The sequence below is a fragment of the Lethenteron reissneri genome, chromosome 41 (genome assembly GCF_015708825.2).
Source record: "Lethenteron reissneri isolate LAM-NWPU_2019-01 chromosome 41, ASM1570882v1, whole genome shotgun sequence".
Lineage (NCBI taxonomy): Eukaryota > Metazoa > Chordata > Hyperoartia > Petromyzontiformes > Petromyzontidae > Lethenteron > Lethenteron reissneri.
In genome coordinates, this window is record NC_083819.1 from 12,933,489 (window position 1) to 12,954,103 (window position 20,615).

Below are 20,615 nucleotides of genomic sequence, written 5' to 3' on the forward strand. Positions count from 1 at the left end.
GTGGCAGTGCACTGACAGCATACGGTACAGTAGCATAACGGGAGAAGGAACATTCCTTTTGAAGCTGATGCTGGGAATATCGAGCTTATCTCCATATATATAAAAGGGAAATTTGTGATTATGTGCGTCTGTTCAAAATGTTTAGCGTACTTCCCGACATGCAACAAACTTGAAATTTGCCATGTGGGTACTTTCCAGACTGTACACCATGCAACAATTATAAAAATACACCTTTTGTGGGGGGGGGAGCTCAATGATGCATATATTTTTTGCATGGCAAGTGAGCTGTGACGTCACATCTGTCATGTGACCCGTGTGCGGAAGCGTAACGGAGTGTTCCTGCTGATCGCGGGTAAAGTGAAATACAAATGTGTTGCAGGTCTAAGGCGTTCTGGGCCTCCCCTAGCCTCAAACGAGTAACTGGTGTGGTGTGTAAAAATCGCCACTGGGGGGACAAAGGCGGCCAGGCGTGGTGAATCTAAGTCCCGGGCGAAGCCGGGTAGTAAAGCTCGTTAAAGAATATTTTAGATACGAGTGTGGAGGAGATCAGAGCGCAACTTGAGAGAGCGTGCGGCTCGGGAGACATACAGCACCGTAACGTAATGTCTGGCTGGCGTGGAAGATTAGGCCAAATACCCACTCGAGAGGCCCCCTAGAGGAGGCCTTTCCGCCAGCAGTGATGCGAGCAAAACGTTGCAGCACCTCCACTGATGTTTAAAGAGTAAAAGAATATCAATAATAATAAAAAACAAGCCGTGTGGATTCAGGACAGGAGAGGTGCGGCCCTGTCTTGCAACATCTCCCGTTTGCCTAGATTGGTGGAAACCCCCCAAAGCATGGTTTGAAAGTACGGCAAGTCGTCGCTTCACGCGCGGTGTTCACGCTACAATGCATTTGCACTAAAGCGCAGTTCTTCCATTCGTGACCAACTTATCGCACAATGTAAAACGCGCACCGCTATAGTGTGGAAAGTGCACCGTTATAGCGTCAAAAGTGTACCATTATAATGCGGTTTTCGAGCGGTCGATGACGACCTCGTTTCTTAAGCTGCACAACTGAGCGGTAGAGTGATACAATACGCGGAGTGATACCCTAGCTGCCTCCATGGTGCTGGAGCACAGGCGTGCGTCACCACCTCCCGACCTGCATGTGTCACCACCGCACATGCAGTTTTTTTGAGCTGGCCGAATGGTTATTTAAAAGCAATGCATCTCTGTGCGTTATTAAATCTGTTGTCTGGGCCTGTGCTACGTCTTCTGTTGGCGATGGGTTTTCTCGTAAATTTACTGATTTGAGTTCCAAGTCTTAGCAAATACTATTTGAATATTTTCTTCTTCGTAATACTGGGGAAGCAGTTATAGTTTGATCTTGGGTCTCTGAACATGAATAAATGACGCTTAGGATATTAAAAAAACGTGAATTGTCACGAAGTAAACAGCACAAACCCTAACACCTCGGGCGCAGTGGTTCCCACCCTGTGGTCTGTCGCTGGATGGATTGTTACATGAGAAGGTCGCGGCTTGCGAAGGTCGTAATCTATCACGGGATTGATCATAGCTGACAACGACGACAATGATGATGAAGCCCAGTGAAAGGTGAGAACGGATGGATTATGTACGCATGTATGTTAGAACTTCTTTCGCGCTGTACGTCGCCAACCGTGCGAATCCGAGGTGCGGATTATAAAAGCCACGTCAGAGGTGACCCGATGGCGGAAGGGCTGGCGCTGTGAGTGCGACGCGCGTCTGCACCCGCCTGCAGGAAGTGGAACCTCTGCTGCACCAGGTCGGAGAGGTCCTTGGCCTCCCGGGCCCTCCACTCGGCCGCCCCGTCCGCCTCGCTCAGCTTCAACAGGTCCGTCATGATCGACCTGGGCGCACAAGCACCGACGGGCATGCACGCAGTGAGAACGACGGATAGTGCATGAGGGTTGTTTGGATTCCCCCTTCTTTATGTGGGCGGTTGGGGTGGGCGGTTGGGGTGGGTGGCACAGCGGGTAACACTCGTGCCTCACAACAAGAAAGTCCTGGGTTCGATTCCCGACTCGGGCGCCTTAATATGTGGAGTTTAAATGTTCTCCCCGTGTTCTGTATTCCTCTATGCTTTCCTCCCGCAGCTAAAATCACACAATGTAAACTGGCATTGGCCAAACACAGCAGTAGCAACATCGCCGCGTAATGCAAAAAATTGGCAGGACCCTCCTAAAAAAGAGTCTTGAGATTCAGTGAGACTTTCCCAGCTAAACGAGCCGTATAATAATAAATAATATTTTTGTATTATTTTCAGTGAACTCGAGCAACTTTCAGTGAATGCAGCGCGACGACTTTGCGAAGTGGCAGCTGTGGGGGTTGGGGACCTCTGTTGATGACCCATGTCCTGCAGCATCATGGTTATCTTCTCCTTGGAGTGATCGCCGGCGTCGTGCTGCATCTTCTTCAGCTCGCTGCGCACGAAGAACCAGAATTCCTTGATGCCGTTCTCAACCTTCCTCCGCAGCAGCTCATGGTCCGTCCCGGGGCCGGCAGGGATCCTCGCGGCCGCGGCCACGGCGCTCACGGCGGGGCCGACCTCCGACGCCTGTTTTGCATTTTCTGCCAACGAACAAAGCGTACGAAATATCATCCAGAAGGGAAAGCGAGTCTTTATAAACTATTTAGCCAGCGGCAGCATCTGCGGCATTAAGATTCGTGCTGCCAGCTGCACTTGTTTTGACTCTATGCTCTAACTTCCCAAAGTCAATAGGGAAGTTCACAGTGAAGCGCTTTTCTGTATGTAGTATTGGGGCTTTTTATATCAGCTGCCGAGGATTACCAGTGGGGCGGAGCTACACAGTAGAGGGTGGAGCTAGAAGACAGGGGGTGGAGCTAGAAGACAGGGGGTGGAGCTACGGGACAGGGAGTGGAGCTACGGGACAGGGGGTGGAGCTACGGGACAGGGGGTGGAGCTACGGGACAGGGGGAGGAGCTACGGGACAGAAGGAGGAGCTACGGGACAGGGGGTGGAGCTACAGGACAGGGGGTGGAGCTACAGGACAGGGGGTGGAGCTACAGGACAGGGGGTGGGGCTACGGGACAGGGGGTGGAGCTACGGGACAGGGGGTGGAGCTACAAGACAGGGGGTGGAGCTGCGGGACAGGGGGTGGAGCTACAGGACAGGGGGTGGAGCTACGGGACAGGGGGTGGAGCTACGGGACAGGGGGTGGAGCTACGGGACAGGGGGTGGAGCTACGGGACAGGGGGTGGAGCTACCGGACAGGGGATGGAGCTACAGGACAGGGGATGGAGCTACAGGACAGGGGGTGGAGCTACCGGACAGGGGATGGAGCTACATGACAGGGGGTGGAGCTACAGGACAGGGGGTGGGGCTACGGGACAGGGGGTGGAGCTACGGGACAGGGGGTGGAGCTACAAGACAGGGGGTGGAGCTGCGGGACAGGGGGTGGAGCTACAGGACAGGGGGTGGAGCTACGGGACAGGGGGTGGAGCTACGGGACAGGGGGTGGAGCTACGGGACAGGGGGTGGAGCTACGGGACAGGGGGTGGAGCTACCGGACAGGGGATGGAGCTACAGGACAGGGGGTGGAGCTACAGGACAGGGGGTGGAGCTACAGGACAGGGGGTGGAGCTACGGGACAGGGGGTGGAGCTACATGACAGAGGGTGGAGCTGCGGGACAGGGGGTGGAGCTACAGGACAGGGGGTGGAGCTACGGGACAGGGGGTGGAGCTACGGGACAGGGGGAGGAGCTACGGGACAGAAGGAGGAGCTACGGGACAGGGGGTGGAGCTACAGGACAGGGGGTGGAGCTACAGGACAGGGGGTGGAGCTACAGGACAGGGGGTGGGGCTACGGGACAGGGGGTGGAGCTACGGGACAGGGGGTGGAGCTACAAGACAGGGGGTGGAGCTGCGGGACAGGGGGTGGAGCTACAGGACAGGGGGTGGAGCTACGGGACAGGGGGTGGAGCTACGGGACAGGGGGTGGAGCTACGGGACAGGGGGTGGAGCTACGGGACAGGGGGTGGAGCTACCGGACAGGGGATGGAGCTACAGGACAGGGGATGGAGCTACAGGACAGGGGGTGGAGCTACCGGACAGGGATGGAGCTACATGACAGGGGGTGGAGCTACGGGACAGGGGGTGGAGCTACAGGACAGGGGGTGGAGCTACAGGACAGGGGGTGGAGCTACAGGACAGGGGTGGAGCTACAGGACAGGGGGTGGAGCTACGGGACAGGGGGTGGAGCTACATGACAGAGGGTGGAGCTGCGGGACAGGGGGTGGAGCTACAGGACAGGGGGTGGAGCTACGGGACAGGGGGTGGAGCTACGGGACAGGGGGTGAGCTGCGGGACAGGGGGTGGAGCTACGGGACAGGGGGTGGAGCTGCGGGACAGGGGGTGGAGCTACGGGACAGGGGGTGGAGCTGCGGGACAGGGGGTGGAGCTGCGGGACAGGGGGTGGAGCTGCGGGACAGGGGGTGGAGCTACGGGACAGGGGGTGGAGCTACGGGACAGGGGGTGGAGCTGCGGGACAGGGGGTGGAGCTACGGGACAGGGGGTGGAGCTACGGGACAGGGGGTGGAGCTACGGGACAGGGGGTGGAGCTACAGGACAGGGGGTGGAGCTGCGGGACAGGGGGTAGAGCTACGGGACAGGGGTGGAGCTACGGGACAGGGGGTGGGGCTGCGGGACAGGAGGTGGAGCTGCGGGACAGGGGGTGGAGCTGCGGGACAGGGGGTGGAGCTGCGGGACAGGGGGTGGAGCTACGGGACAGGGGGTGGAGCTACAGGACAGGGGGGTGGAGCTACGGGACAGGGGGTGGAGCTGCGGGACAGGGGGTGGAGCTGCGGGACAGGGGGTGGAGCTACAGGACAGGGGGTGGAGCTACGGGACAGGGGGTGGAGCTGCGGGACAGGGGGTGGAGCTGCGGGACAGGGGGTGGAGCTACATGACAGAGGGTGGAGCTGCGGGACAGGGGGTGGAGCTACAGGACAGGGGGTGGAGCTACAGAACAGGGGGTGGAGCTACAGGACAGGGGGTGGAGCTACGGGACAGGGGGTGGAGCTGCGGGACAGGGGGTGGAGCTACAGGACAGGGGGTGGAGCTAGAGGACAAGGGGAGGAGCTAGAAGACAGGGGGTGGAGCTACAGGACAGGGGGTGGAGCTACAGGACAGGGGTGGAGCTACCGGACAGGGGGTGGAGCTACATGACAAGGGGTGGAGCTACAGGACAGGGGGTGGAGCTACAGGACAGGGGGTGGAGCTACAGGACAGGGGGTGGAGCTACGTGACAGGGGGAGGAGCTACAAGACTGTAATATTGGTGACAATTCATCAGTGGTCCTGCACACTTGTTACACAGAGAAACTCACCAAACTCTCCATTCCACGTGCCAAATATGCATAGCTGGAGCGATGTTATATGACGAGAGAGAATCATTTTACTCCAGACGCCATTGTTCTCTACATTATTTATTGTAGTAATTCTTCCATATAACGGCAGTGCCTAAACTCAAATTTGCGCTCGCTCGTTCGAGACGCACACGCAGTGCGTCATACGCCGGCGGGGAACGTAGTAATGAGCCCTTAATGCCCTTGTAACAACTCTAATAGTTCTTGCGCTAATTAAGTTTTACTAAACATGTGTCCTAGTATTGAACAATTAGCGTTTAGCTGTATCTTTTTTTGTAAGACATCGACTACAACGGGTAGAAAAAAATGCATACAAACTCAAGAAGACCACGTTATAGTCTCCAACCTCTCACAATATTTTCATCATAAACGCTTTCGCTGCAATTGCCGCCCCTTGCTGTCTGCACAGAGTGACACACGACAGATATTTCGCGTAACATTTAATTCTATTACCCGCACTCCGCCAAGAGGGGCCCGTGTCGGCTGAGTGGATGTGTAGTAAAAAAAACTTCTTATCCATGTGGAGGGTGTGTGGTCTGTTTATTCATTCCTCCTTCACCTTGTGCTCAATCCACGCTGTCGCTCTCCTCTCTCTTCTCGCCCTCCCCCTTCACTAGAACAAACTTCCCCCTCCACATTAAGCGGTCACCTTCGCTCACGAGTCTCCGCTCCTCACCCAAAACTCACTTCTTGTCCCCAAGCTCACCCCACGTCCCCCCCTTAATCTCCCCCTCATAACCACCACCACCCTGTGGCTAACACTTATTCCCCATTCATTGAATCCATTCATCATCATTCACGGTCATCAATTTCGCTTTCACGGAATTCTTGCATCCCCGATTTGCCTATTGCTTCCTCTCATCTATTTCATTCACCTCAACTCCACCGTTACCTTCACACGCGTCGTACCGTCGTTAATTCTTTGTAAATTCGCGTTGGTTAAGGCGTTATAGAATTTCCGTTAGGATAAGATTAATCAGCTTGTTAGATGGGGCCGTTACCTTGCTGGTATTTCTCTTTGTAGAAGCTGAGCTCCATCTGGGCTTGTGCAAGGCGCTCCTCGAGGCCCTTGACTCTCTGGGGACTGGACGGCACAACCGGCTCTCCCTGCTGCTCGGACACCCTGCACGCAAGGCGCGGCGGAGGGCACGCATCACGCACCGTGCCCGGAATTGCGTTCATCAACAAGTCTGAAGAACCAGGCGGGAACCTCAAGAAGCAAGGACGGTCACGTTTGCACGAGTCAACTGCGTGGCTAAAGTTACCAAAGCAATGGATATCAAAACTTTCGACTGCGGCCGCGTGGCCTAATGGAGAAGGCGTCTTTGACTTCGGATCGGAGGATTGCAGGTCCAAATCCTGCCGTGGTTATATTTTATTCCCACACCTCCAATGAGCACGGCCGGCTACGTACAGTGCGAAAGAACACCATTGGTACCTCATTTGCCAGTAAAAACATATGATAATAGTTTTTTTACCCTTTTATCTGGCAACAAAACTGACACCTTTTTTACGAGGAGTCATGTTTGCATAGACCACAATACCTGCAGTCATAATGCAAACAAAAAACATAACTCTGATAATGTATGGTCCACACCCGAGACGAGTTTACTTAGAGCCTAGTCTCACATCGTGTTGGACCAGATGACGCCAAAAGGTGCACAATTATCAGTGCGAAAGAAGTTCAACATACGTACATATCTTAGTAGAGTAATACCCCCCGGTTTACGCTGAAAGGTGCGATGACGAATATCGAAACGACGTGAATCGAAGCGATTTACAAGGTAGTAGGTGGTGGAAGCGAAGACTGAGAGGTGACTGATAATGAGAAAGGGCAGACGATGATGCTGTCAGCGACGTGAGTGTGGTTGAGGTCTCATGACGCTGGCACAATCTTTAAACCGCACTCATGATTTGCGATTGACTGCCATCCGCACGACACATGCGGGCTTCCGTTCGAAGCCTGGATGTGTAAACCTGGGGGACGCATGTTTACGGAAAGTTTCGACTCCAGGAACTTTTGCCATGCAGACTGCGCATTTAAAGTGTACAATTGAAGTTGGTTGTTATGCCTCCAAAGCATCGTTTTTTATTTGTGGATGAGTTGCTCTCTCTCGCCAAGCCCCGCAAGCTAAGCAGGCTTGAGCCCGCGTATTTCCCCTGCGCGCATGCGAGCAACGGCCGAGCAACGCGCGATGGGAGAGGTTTGGGGGGGGGGGGGGAGGCCGCTCACCGCAGGGCTTCGGCCATCTGCCGCAGATCATCATTCTGCTGTTTGAGCCGTTCCAGCTTGGCCATGATCTTGGAAAGTTCTCGGCTCGAGTGCTCGCCCATCTCGGGGTCTCTGATGAGGTGGCCGCCCATGTAGACGAGCAGGGAGCCCCACGCCAACAGGATCAGCATGATCCATCGCCACGACGGGGGCCACGCGCGCATCCTGCCTGCCGCTGTGTGACGACGGCGGCGATGCCACCGCTCGCGATGGGAACGGGGGGCTCACGCGGGGGGCTCACGCGGGGGGCTCACGCGGGGGGCTCACGCGGGGGGCTCACGCGGGGGGCTCACGCGGGGGGCTCACGCGGGGGGCTCACGCGGGGGGCTCACGCGGGGGGCTCACGCGGGGGGCTCACACTGATCTAGATACGAATGATGATGCCAATATCATGTCCACAAAGGTGGGGGTGTTTATCAAATCGTCTCCGGTGGGGCGTAGGTGGGGTGTAGTTTCTTCCGCCCGACGCCTTGATTTTTCTTCTATTGATTGGCGCCGTTCGACCGATCCATCAGCGTGAGGCAGCAACGACCTCCGTGCAGAACGCGAGTCAACCTGAAAACCCACGCGCCACAATTAAGAGATGCAATTACAATCCGCTGTTCATTGCTGGGTTAGGGCACGTGATGATCTGGCCAAATCCGTGTTGAAGGACCCTCCCCCACCACTTGACACAGCCAAGTGAATTCAATTGTCATGCAGTGTACAAACATTTAATGTACAAAACATTTCACGTACAAAACATTTAAGGCAGCGAATGTTTTTGTTTCAGCTCACCGGCAAGTTAATCAACAACTCTCAGCAACAAATTAAGCAATTGGATATGCGCCGTTTCACTCGAAACTGCGCCAAGTCTCTTGAGAAGAAAAATCAGAATAAAATGATAAATCTTAATATTGGCTGCAACAACCTACTTGTTAAGAGTCGATTGTCTTTGACACGCTCAAAATTCACGAATTTATTTTTTCACGCACATCACTAGGTGGATCGCAGCAACTGGTGACGGCGCCGGCGGTGGTTTTATTCGAGGATCCATTCTTGCCTCATCCCCGTAGTGAAAAGCAGCGTCTCTGGCAGGGGGCTGCGCAAGTCGTGCTAATCGATTGCGGCGAGAAACGACCGGGAAACGACGCATTCTCGGGCTCATCGCGAGCGTAACACAATTGTACGTCCGGCTCCGGCGTCATGACTCGTTCCACTTGGAAACATTTACAAACGCAGCGCGTGCGGCACTGCCAATGGCCAATGCGGCCGGGACGGTCGCTGGCCGTGCTACCGCTGAGCCAGCCGCCGAGTTCTCACTAACGGCAAACCCCCTTCGCCCCCCCGCCCCCCCCCCGGCTCAAGCGAACGATGCGGCACGGCTCCACCGGTGCCCGCGAGCCGGCGTGGCCTTGGATTCAAAGACGACGGCGGCCGATTTCTGCTGTCGACTTCTCTGCAATGAAAGTGGGACTCGTCGTACAGCACTCGCGTGACGCCCTACTTTCTCCGGGTGATCTTTCGTGCGGCTGTTCCATTCGGACGGCGTGAAACAGATTCGATCTGCGTGCAGGGAGCTGTGGGTGGACCGTCACTTTGTGACATTGTGAGAGGCGACGGCGGCTTGCCTTCACACCGCCAGTGGATTGACCACGGCTGTTCACGATGATGACTCGTGCAAAAAGTCTTCCATTGTAACTGTAAGGGGGGAGGGAAACTGATTTGTGCTGGGTACCAGGGACACGAACGTGCCTTGTAGTTTCTGTCGACCAATTGGTATAGCCTAGCCTATGGTATAACCCAGGGTTTGGGGATTGATTCAACGCATCATCCCTCCGGGGTCGATAAAACAGGGACCACTTTGTGGGGCAGACTCGCCCCTGCTGTAGGAATGTGGAATTACCACCGCTGGCTCAGGGACTAGGAGGAGCAGAGATGAGCGCGGCGTGTGAATGTTCGTTTGTGCATGAAATCACTTTGACTCGTTGTAGGCTCGGTATAAAATGAGAGATCGGCCTTATTGCCGTTTTCTGCTGACACGCACAAAGACGGGGGGGGGGGAGCCATAACTCACAAGAGCAGCTGCTCCTTTTCGCGCCAGTGCTCGACGCACGAGCTTTACAGCCGCACGTCCACGCTGCGAGTGAGGCTCAATTTAATTTACCTCTGTAGGGGACACGAATGTCAGATTTCCGCTTGTATTGCGCAATATATATTTCAGGGCCTCCATGGGACATTGCCGCCACCCCGAGGTTGACAACCGGGCAACGTGCAGCGAGCGCCCCCCCCCCCCGTCCCGTCTCGGCGGGTCAGCAGGAGGACGTGCGATGCCGCTCCGCACGTTCTCTCATTACCCTGTAATCGCGGGCATTGCCGCCACGCCGCCGATGATGATGATGATAACCGTGGGAGCGCACACCTCCAATCTTCAAGGGAGCGGCGGCGGGATCTAGCGACGCGTCTCCGTGGCGTCTCGACGCTCGCGGGCGGCGATCGCAGCGTTGAAACGCCCACGCGGCCCCCCTTCTAACTGTGTGCCCCCCTGCTCTGACCAAAACAACACGGTGGTTATGTCACCAGGGTTTTTTCTTTTTTTGTCAATCGAAATGTTCCCCCACGTCTGGTGAAAAAAAGTGAGTCGAGAGTTTTACGTTTTGAGTTGGTGCCTATCAACTGGTTCCCGATGTACATTGGTTTACATCAATTTCTTAAACAATCGACGTTTTACTGATATCTAGGCGAATTTTTTTTTTTAAATGGCCTCAAATGGTAAAACTAAAATGGAATCGAGGTTGCCCCGATTGCAAGAAAACATTACATGCAAAACGGTGCAGAAAAACCGATTTTAAAGCATCGTGACAAATCAGACAATGCACCAAAAGCACCCACGCCGTACATTATATTTTCCTAAACATTCCTTAACCCGCACTTTAGGCCATGTCAAAATTGGTTCATGATACAATATCACTCTAAAAAAATCCAGATGAAAAGTTTACTTTCTTATTATGATGATGACTTGCCTCGTTTACCCAGGGAACCCCTCACCGAGTCTCAAGACTCCTCGTCACGAGGGTCCTGCCACGTTTTCTAAGGAGGCGGCGACGCTGCCGCTATGCATTGCCCCCAACCGAGTGATTTGCAGGTAACTCGTCAGCACCGGTTTACAGCGTGCGCACGGCATCTGGCTGCGGGAGGAAACCCACTAAAAAACAGGCAGGGGGAGAGAGAACGTGTGATACTCCGCACAGAAAGGCACCAGTGTGGGGAATCGAACCCAGGGAATCCTTGCCGTGAGGCGCGAGTGTTGCCGCTGGGCCACCTGCCAGCCCCTCGTTGCGTGAAAGCGAGGGCCTCTCCCGCAGCTCAAAGGGCTTCAGCGCAGCCCCGGGGCTAACCTAGATCCACCCAATAGAGCTCACGCTCGTGAATTCGGTCAAACTTGTTTTAATGAACAAATCGAACGTTACATAACACTGCATTACACAATACCACATAACTCAATATTACACATAATCCATCCTGATTTTCTCGCGTAATTTACACTTAAGATGTTATACCGTCATACATTTGGCACGTTCTCTATCAAGGCGTCTTGAAACCTCCTATTCCCTGTGAATGTTTAGATCTGCCCTTGAACAGCGCTGCCACTAGAGAGCAGCGGAGGGATTTGAGAAGTGTCGATACTTCTGTTGCGGTCTAGCTATTCATTTTTATTCTACATTTGTTTTATCGATTCAAGTATTTCTCACCGGAACGTCCCTTGAGATCCGCAAGGGTGCCCCAGGTGCCGAGTGTCTGTACGTGCGTGTGTGTATGTATGCTGAACTTCTTTCACACCGTACTGAGCCAACCATGTTAATCGGAGGTGCTAATGACACGCGCAGAGCAATTCTTAATGACACACACTCAACATGCTTGACCCAGATCCCTTGGCACGGAGATCAAGGGGCTTAGAAGCTGCCTCCCGCCGTCGTGATGACGCCAAATTATTATTTTCTGTTGATGACAATCGTAGTAAGAAGAAGGCAAATTACTTCCCATGAAACCCTCGCCGAGTCTCAGGACAGATTTTTAGGAGGGTCCTGAAGCACTGGGACGCTTGGCCAGTTCTCTTGATTGCGAGTTTGGCTTCACGCGGGAACAAAACTTGGGTGCCTTGAGAAACCCCCAACCCCCACTCAGCCCCCCCAACCCCACACTCAGCCCCCCCACTCAGCACCCCCAAACCCCCACTCAGTCCCCCAACCCCCCACTAGGCCCCCCAACCCCCCACTCGGCCCAACCAAATTTCCACTCAGCCCCCCCTAACCCCCCACTCAGCCCCCCACTCAGCCCCCCACTCAGCCCCCCACTCAGCCCCTGCATGGGATTACATCAGCAAAAAACCAAACAATTTAAAAAAATGCAACAACAAAAACTCATCGAGAATGACCAAAAAAAACGAACAAAGCAAAGAAGGGTTTCATCCACTGAGCAGGGACATAAAGCGATGCATCGTCCAGAACACACCTGAAGTAAACACCGTCAAGAACCAGTCGCTTCAAAATTAAAAGGCGTAAACTTCTTCCCCAATAAATTCCCCCCAATGCAGTGTGAAGACGGAGAGGCAAATCCGGTGCCGTGGAAAATCTGACATCGTTAAGTGGAGCTGAACAAAAGGGATCTGCCGCCTGCAACCCCATACAGCTGCTACTGCTGCTGCTGCTGTGCCAGGGCCGTGCACTATATAACCAGACACTGTTTACCCGTGGCCTCCGGGCAATGGGCATTTTACTGGTCAATGTCACCTCGTCTGTCAGCCTGCTCCGGGAAGCCCCTTGGCCCGGCGCTCTTGAGTGTGACAAGTCCAAAAGGTGGCAGCCGCTGCCGGTGACAACGTCGGCGATTGATTTTGTCACAGTTACTGCCGAGGCATAATTTCTACCTGCCGGATACTGCAGGCAGAGGTCACCCCCCCCCCCCCCCGCCGTTCCTCCAGTGTGAGTCATTAAAAATCAACGTTGCTGTGCACGCCACACGCTTCGTACCGCAGCGGGATACCACGTCCGAAAAATCTGGAATAATAATAATTCCAACGTATAATGCGCATTCCATCCTAGGATCTCGATGCGCAGTGCATGAAAAGCAGGAAACAAAAACAGAATCAAGGGCAGCCGAACAAACTGGAGAGGGAAGGCCATTTAAAGAGATGGGTTTTCAAGGCAGACTTAAATATATCTACACACAAGCCACCCATTTAAAACCCGCAATTTCTTTTGAGAACAAACAATTCTGTTGATTCAGTACATTTTGAACCCCGCGCTATTCACACGATGCCGGCACGCGATGCCCTCCTCATTGAGAACGACATCATGAGGATCGTTGACACCGGCTGTGGACAGCGCACCGCAACAATGGCCAGGGTGGCCTGCCGGGTTAGAACCGCGGACCTCTGCGCTCGGTCATATCACCACCCCAAATTTAGCTCAATATTTAATTTAAATTGATTGTCGCGTGGCCGTGTGAAAAATACAAAAGTCAGCGCGATCTCCTACTGCTCAATGAGACATTGAGGCAGTTGCTCATCTCCTGTCGAGGGCCCTGAGTCAGTGGTGGAAATTCGACATTCCTATGGAGCTTTTTTTCCACCTGCCCCCCCCCCCCAGCATCCTCACTTTCATATGCAAACGATTGTAGGTGTGGGTTCGACTACAGAGACAATAAATAAACCCTGACATTTTAGGGGACCTAAATTACAAAATATATATTTTTTGCATTTTGTCCCAAGCACAGACGGTGTGCCCAGGATGTGTCTCGGATGTACCTTCATTGTCTTTGAGAACACTCCCACGCACCCCTGTAATGCTTTCACCAAAGGCAAATTCAAAGGACTGCATTGAAGTACTGAATTATCTCATTAAAACTGCTATTACCCCTTTATTTCATTATTACATTTATAAGATAAATCCGGGCCTCCAGGCTACTACGTATATTACGGTGCCCTTAATTTGTGAAAATGGCTTTTAGTGCAATGTCTTGTACAGCAACTCTCAAATAAATGACTTGCTCTTTCCGCTAATTCCTCTCTGCCCAGTGTGCAGAGCACGCACAATGAGGGCAGCTCCATCAGGCAGCGGCACGACACCGCCGCCACCGCCACCACCACCGCCGCCGCCGACGATCGATTGCGGGGGGAGCGCACAAACTCAGCCTGGTAGCAGCGCTCACACGGCCACAGCCAACCGCACAACCACTCGCCTTCACCGCCACTCTCCCCTTCACCGCCGCTCTCCCCTTCACCGCCGCGCTCCCCTTCACCGCCACTCTCCCCTTCACCGCCACTCGCCCCTTCACCGCCACTCTCCCCTTCACCGCCACTCTCCCCTTCACCGCCACTCTCCCCTTCACCGCCACTCTCCCCTTCACCTTCACCGCCACTCTCCCCTTCACCGCCACTCTCCCCTTCACGGCCACTCTCCCCTTAACCTTCGCTCTCCCCTTCACTGCCACTCTCCCCTTCACCGCCACTCTCCCCTTCACCACCCCTCTCCCCTTCACCGCCACTCTCTCCTTCACCACCGCTCTCCCCTTCACCGCCACTCTCCCCTTCACCACCGCTCTCCCCTTCACCGCCACTCTCCCCTTCACCACCGCTCTCCCCTTCACCGCCACTCTCCCCTTCACCACCGCTCTCCCCTTCACCGCCACTCTCTCCTTCACCACCGCTTTCCCCTTCACCGCCACTCTCTCCTTCACCGCCACTCTCCCCTTCACCGCCACTCTCCCCTTCACCGCCACTCTCCCCTTCACCGCCACTCTCCCCTTCACCGCCACTCTCCCCTTCACCGCCACCCTCACTCCCCTTCACCGCCTCACTCCCCTTCACCGCCACTCTCCCCTTCACCGCCACTCTCCCCTTCACCGCCACTCTCCCCTTCACCGCCACTCTCCCCTTCACCGCCACTCTCCCCTTCACCGCCTCACTCCCCTTCACCGCCACTCTCCCCTTCACCGCCACTCGCCCCTTCACCGCCACTCTCCCCTTCACCGCCACTCTCCCCTTCACCGCCACTCTCCCCTTCACCGCCACTCTCCCCTTCACCGCCACTCTCCCCTTCACCGCCACTCTCCCCTTCACCTTCGCTCTCCCCTTCACTGCCACTCTCCCCTTCACCGCCACTCTCCCCTTCACCACCGCTCTCCCCTTCACCGCCACTCTCCCCTTCACCTTCGCTTTCCCCTTCACCGCCACTCTCTCCTTCACCGCCACTCTCCCCTTCACCGCCACTCTCCCCTTCACCGCCACTCTCCCCTTCACCGCCACTCTCCCCTTCACCGCCACTCTCCCCTTCACCGCCACTCTCCCAAACGACGGCACGTAAACCCTAAACGGCGACTGAGCACTGACATTAGGATTCACAAAAGGACGGCTGCATGCGATGGGATGCGTCCGATCGACACGCACATATGCCGTCGACAGCCCGCGAAGCTGCGGGGTCGTGCCGGCGCATGACGGTGCCCCATGCCGGCTCGTTTCCCGACACTCCGCCAACGGGCGTGCGAACCGGGGCCGCCGCGGTCCCGGCACGTCCCAAGCTCAAAGCGACGCTCGTTCTGTCGAGAGGGCGCGGCGGTGAGCGTGTGGCTCCGCCGCGGCGCTACGAGGTGGCGATACCGACGCTGCCACGGGGACAAATTCCACCTCCGGGTACACACGGTGGGTACATCGAGCGGCGAGCAAGATACGTTTGTCAGTGAAAAGGACGTTTAAAAATAAAAAAGCCCTTTCATTTCCGCACGTGAGCATAATTGCAGCGGATGCTACTGGTACGCTTATACATCCAGTAAGTCAATAAAAACCGGAATGATGATTTAAGTAGGGTGCATCACCTGGAATATTATCTATTTCAAAAGTTCAATGAATAAAACTTAAATAATTATTTAACAAAGAACGGATATGGGTGAACAAATAAAATTCAGAAGGAGCCTTTGGTCAGAAGTCATTGGAACCTCCTTGCGACGGGGCTAATTGCTCATATTTTTTTAATCAAATTTGTTCAGCATTCCTGGAAATAAAATATAATAATCTCCAAGGTGACCCAAGGGCAGCAGTTGGGAAAATTAGATCAAAACAAATTCAGCATTCGTGCGATTTACAACACATACGCCGATACGCACTTACACAAGATCCTACAGCACTGGTACCAACACGCTGTGTGCACAAAACCGTACACGGTGTCTGTTACCAGAGGTCAAGGCGCAGCCCTCAAGTGCTTTCGTTTTATTTTTATAGTTTTTCTAATACACCACTGCTGGTGGAAGGGTTTCCAAGTACAGGGAATTTGGTCTACTCTTCCACGCTCGCCAGATATCTCAGAGTTGGTGGAAGTGTAGTGGTGATCCGTGCTGGCAGGGGGGATCGTGAGGCAGCGCGTGGTGAGTGGTTATATCACGGTCCGCAAGCGGGTGCTCACATCGCGGTCTGCATAGGCTCCGCCCCCTCAGGAGCGGAGGGCTATGTAAGGCGATGCGCGCGGGCACTCGGGGAGTTGGTAACCGATGAAGACAGAAGACGGAGGAAGAGATAGGCCCTGGGACCCCTAGCCCCGCTGCCCTTGTAAGGGCCGGGGCTCTGTGAGGCTCAGAGGCGAGGCCTTGGGATTCACGGTCCGACGCCCTTGTAAGGGCTCGCTGTGTAACCCAGTGGTCGAGACCCGTGGCCTGATAAGGCGGGTCTGATAGCTCCCCGTGGGGAGAGCGTAGCCGGAGAGCCTGCGTCGAGGCAGAGATAGGCACGCGTACCCTACGGGAGAGACTGAGTGCGGCCCGAGCCGGATGCGCGTAGGGGTCTGATAGCTCCCCGTGGGGAGAGCGTAGCCGGAGAGCCTGAGTCGAGGCAGAGTTAGGCACGCGTACCCCACGGGGGAGACGCGTGACATAGGTGTTATCTCGGTTGGGACTGTTACGTGTGCAACCGTTGTGAATAAACAGTGCTGCCCCGTCAACTCGTCTCCCGCCATTATTGAAGATATTACAGAAGCGCCCACACTGTACCCCACCACCACACGCGACCGTGCCGATCGACTCGCCGCGGCGAACCCATTTGCACCGCTGGCCGCCGAGTGAAACTCGCCCCGTTGTTTCAGCCAGCCGCGCCAGGAGATGGAGTCGAACCGGCAAACCCCTGCATCGCAACTTCAGCGTCGGCCCTGCCGACCGTTCACACCTCCACCGTGGCAGCAACCCCGCACCCCCTCCCCCTTAGCGGCCGTACGCATGCTCGGCTCGCGGCCAGGGCGGCAACGGTCCAGGGCGACGGGAGCGCATACTGCATCAAGCACGCGCAACAAAGCAACGCCGCGTGACGAACCCCGCGCCCTCCGCACAGGCTCCCGTGGCGCGGAGCCGTCGTTGAGAACGACACGCAAGCGAGGGGGCAGCACCGGCGCCCGAGCCGGGAGAGACGCACGGCGAAGGATGACGGCCTCCTCCTCGCACCGAAATTGCGAAAGTTGATAAATGTACAGCTTTGAATCGACACACAGCGCGTGAAATATTGTGCGTATACATCGATTCGAAACTGTTCATTTGTAAACCTCGAAGCTTTCAAGGCAGCCCGGTGAAAAAGTGCAACCGTCTCCTATAACGCAATCTCTGCGCCATCTCTCTGCTTTGAAGAAGTCCCACTTCTCGGAGAGTTTGACTTTTTCATAGGCTTACATATGTGTGTGTGTGTATTTCTACACGCAAGTGTTAGTGAGAAACAGCAATCATTCTTATTATTTGGAATTTTAAGTAAAGTAAAAGTACACCCACGCATCAGAGCTGAATGACAGATAACCGTGCACACATCTCCAATGCAATAACACCCATGGCCGTGAAGCTCTTGAACAAAAAGAATATCGTGGGCACCTGCACAAAAATGGAATGAAAAATCATGGGAACCTCTTTGTGGGGAAGTTGACAGTGGTTGTCGGGCAGATAAACTCTGCCCCGCCCTGTTAATGTGGAATTTCCAGCATTGGCTCAGGGCCGTACGCATCAAGTGAACAGGATGTCAGAAGTATTTTTAACTTATTTTGCGATACCTTTGACGATACTCAGGCTGCTACCGAGACATGTGTCTCTACAAACTGCGAGGCAGACAGGGGCATTCTCCCATCGTATGTACGTACGTAGAACATCTTTCGTAGCGTACGTTGCCAACATAGGGCGCGATGCAGCGACCGTCTTTGTTCGTCAGTTAAAATCAGCCGGGTTAGAGCGGTCCGCAACCAAATGCAGCGGAAACAACAACAAAAAACTTCCCTTCGCCAATCTCAGACGATGGGGGAAAAAACGCGCACGAACACTCGGACACTCGGACACGCGGATAGGCAAACACGCACGCCTTCCAGCCGCGAAGACTGGCACTCCGACACGTGCACACGCGCTCTGGAGAACGCACGGAATTATTTTGGTCTTGTCTCACGACAATGTCGGGGGTCATTTTCCTGACAACGGCGAAACATTCGTAGTACGATTCACAACTGGTTCTTTGGCTTAAGCCGCAAAATGATCTGGACAAAATTCTGCCCTGAGAACCCTCCACCGCCCCACACAGCCAAACAAATCACGGTGTCTCGTGTGTAATTGCCTGACGATGCGCCAATAATTGAAAATGTAACATTTTGCCTAATTTCAGGCGGGTGATTTCATTGGCTGCAGAGGAAGAAGCTGTGGATGTGTGCTCTTTGTAAATAGTGATTGGTAAGTATGAGCAAATACTTATTGCTAAATAGATATTTATTGATAAATATCTATTGCAAAACAACTCATGTCCACTGCTGTGCTGGAACTTACTTCTCTCACCTCATGACACGTTCAACTTCATGACTGTCGATAAAAAATTCTGCTTGCAAATTTCGTTTTGCGATTACTGTGTTTTGTCGAGCATATATAAATACATTTATATATCTGCCAAATGAAATGTGTTCTTTCAAGTCTGGATCATTGCCGAGGAGTAACCTATCGTGTGAATGCACGGAGCTTTCCCTGACACCAACCAGGCTGCCAGCCAGCCCTGGCCAGCAGGCCTCCCTTGACACAAGTACACTACCATGGCATTCACGTTGGCTTCTCTCTCGCGTGTGTGTGCGTGCATGCGTGTGCGTGTGTGTGCGCGTGTTTGCGCGTGTGTGCGCGTGTGTGTGCGTGTGTGCGCGTGTATGCGCATGTGTGCGCGTTCCCGGTACGCTGCGAAGAGCGGTCGCGCAGCGGTTAGCGCGCCGCGCCATGAACCCAGCGACCCAAGATCAATTCCCCATCAAGGCCAACGCCGGTGATGATTATCTGCACCAGTCCATGGTCTCCCCGAGGTCGACTCCGTCTCAAATGAGTACCTGGTGCGAAGTGTAAACGTCACCACTTGGGAGACAGGAGGCAGCCGGGCGTGATGCTCATCCTCCCCTCGTGCGCCACGCCGGCCAGAAATGCTCGCTAACTGCACTTGCCTCTACAGCCTGTTCAGGATATAGGGGGAATATCTCTCTGCCTTTGTATGTCTGGTGTATTGTTTTAGCCTGAGCAATGGCTGAGTCAACAGAACACATTCACACATTTGTTGCTTATGCTTAAACGAGCACGAGTCGAATGCATGTATGTACATGGAACTTCTTCCGCACCGTACGTAGCCAACCATGCTAAGTGGAGTTGCAGGGGGAAAGACAACAACATAAACACAAACAGCAGTTCTAAAGAAATGAATTTCAAATTAGATTTGAAAGTGCATAGCTCCAGTGCATAGCTCCAGTGCATAGCTCCAAGTGGCTTCCTAATATCGGAAGACCGTTCCAGAGGGCCGCAGAAGCGCACCTGAAAGTGCGTGATGCGGTGACCGTCTTTGTTCGATGGTTAGCATAAAAACCGCCGCGAGGATGAACCGAGTTTGCGTGATGGTTTATTCTCCTTGACGAGATCAGCACGGTATTGTGGTTTATTTTTGGTAAGCACTTCGTGTGTAATGAGTATGACCTCATAATGTATTTCTTCAATTCATTATGAGGATCGGTTGTGTTGAACCGATGTGTTGCTTGTGTTGAACCAATGCTGCTGAAATTATGCACTCCCAGAAGGCCCTGTGGCTGACAGGAAGCGTAAAAAATACTTCAATTTTGTATTTGGAGGCACAAAAACGTGGAGGAGACGCACAGTCGGCTTATTCATCTCGTTACTTATATTCTCCACAACAACGCTCCACAGTGATCCTTTTGAGGTCTCAGGTTCACGGCGCTAGGTGCAGTGAATTCCCCACGTGGCGAGCAGCCAGAACACGGAGGGAAGTTTGCTCGGCTACATTCACCTAACGTCTAGATTCATCGCTACGGAGGGGATTCGTGCGACTAGCACAAGGCATGACCTCTTGGACTCGCAAGCTCATGCCACCAGCTTCAACGTATTTACATCGTTGGTTAAATCCCAGACTCACAAGCTCACGACCTCCTGTTATACCAGGAGAGCTGGTTAACAAAGTCAGTGTCGGTCCTGGAGACATTACAGCGATAACACTCCGCTTCTGCTGACGTGGTCGTCTGCTGGTTTAACCATCTGAAAGATAAATTGTAGTTGTCGCTCTGCATCATCGGCATCAGCCGTGCGGAAGTGTCTCTTCTAAAGAGATGGCAGCGCGAGTGACAACCACACGAATGTGCAGCGCGCCAGCCCACGAGAGCTGGCGGCAGGCACGCGTGGCATTTCACCTCATCGGCTGCTCGGTCCGTCTGGGGCCGCATGCCTCGCTCAGTGTGGCTCGGTGTGGCTCGGTGTGGCTGGGTATGGGCCGGCCTGGCACGGCTGAGGTCGCCCCACGTGTGTGTAACCGGCTCACCCTATCCCTCTCCTCCCGGTGATTGTAACGAGGGGACAGACTCTACCACCGAGGGACACCAAAGGGTTGTGGAATGGCAACTCTTCAGTTCAAAGTGTTCTACTGAGGAG

The 20,615-nt window shown here is 54.3% G+C and overlaps 1 protein-coding gene across 3 annotated transcripts in view; it reads right to left on the reverse strand.

Annotated features, from left to right (window-relative positions):
• Positions 1 to 20,615, reverse strand: part of LOC133352724 (alpha-(1,6)-fucosyltransferase-like) — a 108,353-nt gene that overhangs the window by 18,327 nt on the left and 69,411 nt on the right. For all 3 annotated transcript variants that reach the window (XM_061568550.1, XM_061568553.1, XM_061568551.1), the window contains 4 exons: positions 7,641 to 8,234; positions 6,409 to 6,530; positions 2,357 to 2,591; positions 1,756 to 1,870 (listed from right to left, as the gene is read on the reverse strand). In XM_061568550.1, coding sequence (XP_061424534.1) covers positions 1,756 to 1,870; positions 2,357 to 2,591; positions 6,409 to 6,530; positions 7,641 to 7,843 — 675 coding nt within the window. In that variant the 5' untranslated portion in view covers positions 7,844 to 8,234. The remainder of the gene's footprint in view (positions 1 to 1,755; positions 1,871 to 2,356; positions 2,592 to 6,408; positions 6,531 to 7,640; positions 8,235 to 20,615) is intronic.